Genomic DNA, 7,307 nt, shown 5'->3' with positions numbered 1-7,307 from the left:
CTAAACCCTTAAGCGTACCGTGAAATCCGTCCCCCTCCTGTAGCTTCTCGGATTTTAATGTGTAGCTTAGGGTTTAGGGTTTGAAGTTGTAGGGTTAGCCGTTAGGCTAACCCTACGGTTTCAAACCCTAAACCCTTAAGCGTACCATGATTTCCGTACCCCTCCTGTACCCTTTAGCCTTCTAGGGTTTAGCATTTAGGGTTTTAGATCTCGCCAATCGGTTTTTAATGGGTAGCTTAGGGTTTAGGGTTGGAAGGTGTAGGGTAACCCTACGGTTTCAAACCCTAAACCCTTAAGCGTACCGTGACTTCCGTCCCCCTCTTGTACCCTTTAGCCTTCTAGGGTTTAGCATTTAGAGTTATAGATCTCGTTAATCGGTTTTTAATGGGTAGCTTAGGGTTTAGGGTTTGAAGGTGTAGGGTTAGCCGGCTTCAAACCATAAACCCTTAAGCGTACCATGACTTCCGTCCCCCCTCCTTTAGCTTCCTGGTTTTTAATGGGTAGCTTAGGGTTTAGAGTTTGAAGCTGTAAGGTTAGCCGTAGGGTTTAAGGTTTGAAGCTTTAAAGTTAGGGTTTAGGGTTTAGGCTTAAGTTATAAATGTGTAAGTACAACTTTTTTAACTTAATTAAAAGTTTTTCAACTTACACATGTGTAATTACAACTTTTTTAATTAAAATTTAATTTAGTTATGAACTTTTTCAAAAAAAAAGGTTGCTATTTGACTTTTTCGTATACATATAATTCATTTTAGGCTGCAGCATCTTAGTCTTATAAATTATATGTTTGTATTATTTAGAGAATAAATTTTTTTTTACATCAAATGTTTAATCGAAGAACTTTTTGTCCATCTTAATTAATTATATATAATATATATGGAAATTGGACAAAACTTCAAAGTAGGACGTGATCGTTAAATCGATGAACTTGATCCGTACTTAAAAATAAGACGTTATCGTCAGCTATGACATGAAGTTGTGTAATTGACCCAATGTTTACATGTATAGCTTAGGGTTTAGGATTTTCTTCTTTAAAGGAAGCATGATTGGTTTTCTTCTTTAAGGCTTGATCCCCCTTAGCCTCGTTGGGTTAATATTACTTTTACTTTTTTATCTATACTCTATATTAAAGAAAATACCCCCATGTTGAAAGTTACATGGGGGGAAATGTCTAAAATGCTCTCCTAGGTAATATTTACACCTACAAGGCTACAACCCTTTAAAATATTTTCACATACTCTATTCTCTTAACATTAATAATTAAATTACACTATCAATCCTTTATTTTTCTAAAATATCTCCATTAACCTTTTAAATCAATTACTTTTATATGAATTATCTACGGCACTCGACGTCGCATCCACCACTAACACTCGCCTCCACCACCACACCGTCGCCGTCACGACCACCGCCGCATCGCGCGGGTACAATGCTAGTAAATAAAAAAATAAATTCGTATATATATTTTTTTTCTAGTTGATAACACGTGTACCTATATCCATACTTTTACATTTCTATATCCATTGATTCTCATTTTAAAAATGAAATCATTGCTAGTTTTTTCCTACGAATAATAAATCTCTGTGCAAATAATGAAATCTAAATCTAAGGGTTCTTCTTCTTCAGGAGGTATCATTTCCTTTTATTAATTCTAAATCTGAATCTAAATCTTAATATATTGTGCATTATGTGATATTTTTTATAATTTTTTTTAAAAGTTTTGCAGGTAAAAGTTATCTTAAAATTAATGTTAATAGACGAAAACGAAAACCTCCGATTGTAATTAATTTTTGTGATGATGAAACGGAGTCCGATGACACTCAATCAGATGAATCGCAATCAGATTCAGATATGGAAACATTACCAGGTTGGTAAATAATTATATTATATTAATTTTCATTTACAAATTATTTTGATATTTGTTATTTATGCTATACCTAGTTTCAATGATTACTTTTTATTGTTGATATTATATATAAGGAATTTATGTTGTAATTGTTTGAGAAATTGAAAATTTAGAATTGTCTCATTAACTACAAAATTCAAAAGTAGTGCTGGAGGTGGTGTTTGGTTGGGGTTATTATGAGGTAAGTAATGGAAAAAAATTATTAATCATGCTAACACCACAAATACTTATCACCAACGACCTGTCACAACACATTATCGCCAAAACCACCACCACAACGACCATCTTCCGCCCCCACCATCAGTTAAAACCTGGTTTCACTACCAGCACCACGATCACATGTCTCCTCTTACCACAATCACGATCAACGTAACACGACCACATAACAGGGTATTTTTATAACTTATACATATTTAAGTTACATGAATTACACATGTGTAACTTTGATAACTTACACATGTGTAACTTTCATATTTGAGAGTATATACTCCTTATTTTTTTTTAAAGTTATTTAAAATACTCATTTGTTAACAAAAAAATACTTTACTTTGTTAATGCAGACAAACATAGAAGGAAATCTGATTCCAAAGATAAATACAAATTTAATCGTCGCAAGAAAGCTAAAAAAATAGGTCGAACACGCAAACATAATAAAGGTTTGTATACTTTTAAATTGATTTATGAGATAGAATTATAATTCTACTTCTGTTTTAAACCTATTATTTTTTTTATAAATTTCTACAGATAAGAATCTAACTGTTCATTCGGATGAGGATTCAGATTTTGAACCAGTATTAGAAGGTTTGTTTTTTTACTTGTCACATTCATATATTTTCATAATATTTATCTGTTTGTCTTGGTTTCTGGTTGTATCTTTGTCCTTTTTTGAGTTATACCAGTAGATATTGCTTTTTTAAAGTTTAAATTTGTAGTGTTATATTAGAGAGTAATGTTTGGGTTCTAGTTTGTTTTAATCTGGTATACTTTTTTATTATTAAGGTTGGGAATAGATGGACTGTGTTTTCTTTTTTAAGGTTTTTATGGTATTCATAATTTTATGAATAGTTTTGCTAGTCAAGAGGTTATACTTTTGGATATTGTTGATAATATTTTTGAAGTTTTAATTTTATGTTTGTTTGGGTACACAAATAATCAGATGGAAAAATTGTTTCATGTTAATTTATGGTTTTAAATTTGTTTCATATGATTACTTATGATTATATTGTGCAATATATTTAGCTCACTGTTTCTCATTTTTATATGCCAAACAAGATTCTGATGATTATGATAATGAAGAAGTTGAGGAAGAGGATGATAATATTTTTGAAGACGATGATGGCGAAGATTATGATCTTGATTCAGAAGATGAAAATGATTATGTAGAAGTTGAAGAACAAGATGGTGAAGATGTAGATGACAATGATGAAAATGAAAATGAAAAGGAGGTAGAAGAGGAGAATGAACCAATACAAGTCGCTGAAGAAGAACAAAATGATAAAGAGGTACGACTTGATGAAGATGATGATGTTTTTGAGGAAGAAGTAGCAAATGATAAAGAAGTACGACTTGATGATCATGATGATGCTGTTGAGGCAGAAGGTAAATCAACCAACAGGAAGGGTCGAACAAAGTTTGAACACAAAAGACTTTTTCTGAGAAATTCTCAGGAAAAGTTTCACACATTCATGAATAAACTTAATAATAAACAAAAAGCCGACATTAAGGACTTGCGTTTTGGATCGTTGATAAACTTCCCTATTTCCAGCCTGCCTACCATGTTGGCATGTTATGTGTTAGAGAAGTTTGATCACACGGAATGTGTTTTTGATGTTGATGGTAGAGTAATCAAAGTTACAAAGGAAATGGTTCATGAGGTTTTCGGTATACCAATTGGTGACAAGAAAATTCCATACCGTGTTAATGCAAATCATTCACACAAGCAAGTGAAAAAATGGAAAAAGCAATTCAATACAGAAAAACCATCTTTGCAAGAGTTGTACAGCATCATGATTAAGCAAGACAAGGGAGGAGCTCTCTTCAAACTTAACTTTTTGGTTTTGTTTGTTACTACAATGATGGAAGGTATCAAATCCAACTCGTTGAACCATAAGTTCTTGCAATATACATCAAAACTAAAGGAAGTTAGATGTCTTGACTGGTGCGATTTTCTGCTTACGTGCTTGATAAACACCAAGAAAGATTGGAAAAATCAAAGACAGTTTAGTGGGCCAATTATGTTTCTGATGGTAATTTTATTATTTTATATTAATTTCAGTTTTTTACTCATCAGTCTCATATTTATTTTCATACTTATTATCATGATATATCTTTTTTTTCCTAGGTCATCAATGTTCATGAATTAAAAAGACAGAAGAACGTTCAGTTTCCTCTTATTAAAAATTGGACTCTAGATGATCTCAAGTTGATAGAATCAGAAAAGTTAAAGAATGGAGAATTTGATAACGTTGTCGATGAAGATGTAACAATGCTATCGCCTAAGTTGAAAAGAAAAAGAGCCCTTGAGAAATTATTGTCCCGGAAAAAACAGAAGGATGAAAAAAATAAGGGTATGTATAAGCTATTAAGAATACTTTCGTTATAATGTTTTATATTTACTCTGATTTTTTTTTAATATTAGAAGGTCATGGAGAACAAGTCAAGCAGAAAGAAACTGCAAGAAGTAATCCAGATATCATAGAAGACAAACCATTTACAAATATCTCAGAAAACAACGGAGAATTTGAATGTATGAATGACAATCCATTTACAACAACTCAAACACTAGAAGACTTCAACACATTTACTGTTGAAAGTAAACTTCTGGTTAGCATGTGTACGTCATATAATCACTTTTGTTATTTTATTTCTATCAAAATTCTTGCTGCTTACAAAAGGAATAACCCATTTCTAATAACTCGTTTGTATTCAGTAATCTGTGTCTGCAATTTGCATATAGTTTTTGCTTAAGCTTAATGTAGTCTAGAGTTAAGATAGGTAATTGTTTATGGTTTTTGCAACTCATGACTTGGTTTTTATTTGAAACACACTTCATTCTAAGAATTTCATAGTAGTGCCCAGTTTTCTTATTTATAGTACATTAATGAGTCTCCAGAACATAGTTGTGCCCACTTTTCTTATTTCCCATGTGTAAATTACCCATGTATAAGTTAGATATGACATATCAAATCACTCCCCAGAACAGAGGATTTATGTAACTTACACATGTGTAACTTACACATGTAGGTCATATAACTTACACATGTGTAACTTATATAAATCCTATGTTCTGATATCTTCTATTAAAAATTGTTGTAATCTACATTAATTCTTTCTTTATTTTCTATTTTAAACAGGCAATCAAGAGAACAGTGAAGGAGAGGTTGCTAGTGAAAGAATGGTTGACCTTTGATACGAATGAGTTGATTAAAATGGGACTGGCTATTGATAGTAAAGATGATGACTTGAATAATTACTATACGATTCTTAATGAAAATATCACCATTGAAGATTTCTATAGAAACAATCCATTTTTTTCAGATAAGGATTTTGTTAGGAAGAGTAAATTGAGGAAAAGATACCGAAATGATGATGAAGCTGAATGTTCAAAGAAAATGGATGTAGATTTTTCTGGCCTAGAAGATTTTTTGGAAGATGAGGTACTTGGTGATAAGAATAATGGTAGTTCAATTGATAAAAGGAAAAAACATGTTGTTAAAAATGTTGATCAAAAAAACCACAGAAAACAAGGTGAAACAAAGAAAGTCAATGTAGAGCAGCCAATCTCAATGCAAGTCAATTTTGACAAAGGCAAACACAAACAAGGTGAAACAAGGAAGTCAATGTAGACCAGCCAATCTCAATGGAAGTAAATTTTGACAAAGGCAAAGACAAAACATCGGATAGAATGCAACTGCAAAAATCTGAAACTTCAGCAATGGAAGTTGATAAAGTTCATCCATTTTCAAAGTCTGAAGGTTGTATACTATCATCTGATGTACCAAGTTCTGACAAAGGCGAAACTCAGAAGTTAAGTAAAATGGAAAAAGTTACAATGGAAGTAGATGGAGTGAAGCAAATATAAGAATCTGAACGTTTTGTACATTCTGTTGAAGCATTGTGGATGGGTAAAGAAGAGAAAGGGATTAAAGAAGAGAAAGTTCAGAGTACAACAACGAAGCATGGTGGATGGAAGCCATTTTCAAAGAATTCAACTTTTTAAGATTTTGATATACTTTCTTTTGACCTTGGAATTGAGTTTGGCGATGATAATATAGCCTGCAAGGAATCACCAGCTACACCAAATGTCAACATTGATGAACCACTTGACAAGTCTCCAGATGTTGATAAATTGATATCAGAGTTACCGTTTTTAAGATCTTCACCACAAAACAAAGTTTCTGGTAAAGGAATTGGAGTTATGGAAGAAAAAGAAGCTTCTACTCGGAAAGAGGTTGTTTCCTTTGAATCTGTGTTAAAAAAATTTCAAGTTCTAGGTAGAGAAACAGTTGAAAGGAATTGTATAGTCTCCCCTTATGGTATGAAGAAGGTCACTGTTAATGCAAAATTGCAAGCAAATGAGGAGAGATTGTCAGCTTGCATTTTCTCTGCAAGGCTTCAACCATCGTATGTCAAATTACTTATTATATTCATTCTTCATTGACCTCTTCTTGAAATTAATTAAGCAGTAATCTTCTCTCTGACTTGACTTTAGCTTGAAAATTGTCATGCTCAAACTCGACCTAAACGAGCTTCAACTCGAGTAGCTCCTAAAAAGCTCTGACTAGTGACTAGTTTAAGACCAGTTTCAAACTTTGATTGTTTTCTATTTACACTTTAAAAAGGCTTATTTTGAGGTGACTTTCTTGTTATATATAGTTGTTTTATCGGGTTATTTCATAAAGTCATTGTTTAACTATATTTTATCAAAAGCATTGTATAACTAAAGGGTTATTGGGATTCCTTATATACAAGTGCTTTTTGTTTAAAAAAATGGAGGTATCTACCTACTTATAATAAGGAGCATACTCATGCTAGTATAAGCAGATAAGTAGTTACAGAAAGAGTGTTTCTTATTGCTTATCTACCTAAAAAACCCGGAAATAAGCTGAAAAATAAGCAATTGCAAACACCTCCCTACATGTCAAATCATTACTCTTTGTTATTCTTTGTTATGTGGTTAGTATGTTGATACGGTTTTGTTTTGTCCATCAACAGTTCTTTTCAGGTTAAATAGCCATTCTGCTTTCTTTATGTAGGTAGTTAAAATGCTATCTGGCTGCTTTAGTTTGTGGCTTACAGAAATAAATGGGCTTAGTGTATATTGAATCAGTTGTGGGAAGTGTCCTTACAAATTTTGCAACATGTTACTAAGTTCAATAATCTGCGATAATTAAACTCTAATCAA

At 32.2% G+C, this 7,307-nt stretch overlaps 1 protein-coding gene across 1 annotated transcript; it reads left to right on the top strand.

Annotated features, from left to right (window-relative positions):
- Positions 1 to 1,589: 1,589 nt before the first annotated feature.
- Positions 1,590 to 5,748, top strand: LOC122601879. The gene is made up of 8 exons (XM_043774614.1): positions 1,590 to 1,626; positions 1,724 to 1,864; positions 2,464 to 2,559; positions 2,648 to 2,704; positions 3,143 to 4,149; positions 4,245 to 4,470; positions 4,542 to 4,726; positions 5,257 to 5,748. The coding sequence occupies exons 1-8, from the start codon at positions 1,590 to 1,592 to the stop codon at positions 5,746 to 5,748; spliced, it is 2,241 nt and encodes a 746-aa protein (XP_043630549.1).
- The last annotated feature ends 1,559 nt before the right edge of the window (positions 5,749 to 7,307 follow it).

This window comes from Erigeron canadensis, chromosome 5, assembly GCF_010389155.1.
Source record: "Erigeron canadensis isolate Cc75 chromosome 5, C_canadensis_v1, whole genome shotgun sequence".
Lineage (NCBI taxonomy): Eukaryota > Viridiplantae > Streptophyta > Magnoliopsida > Asterales > Asteraceae > Erigeron > Erigeron canadensis.
This window is presented reverse-complemented; position numbering and strand designations above follow the sequence as displayed.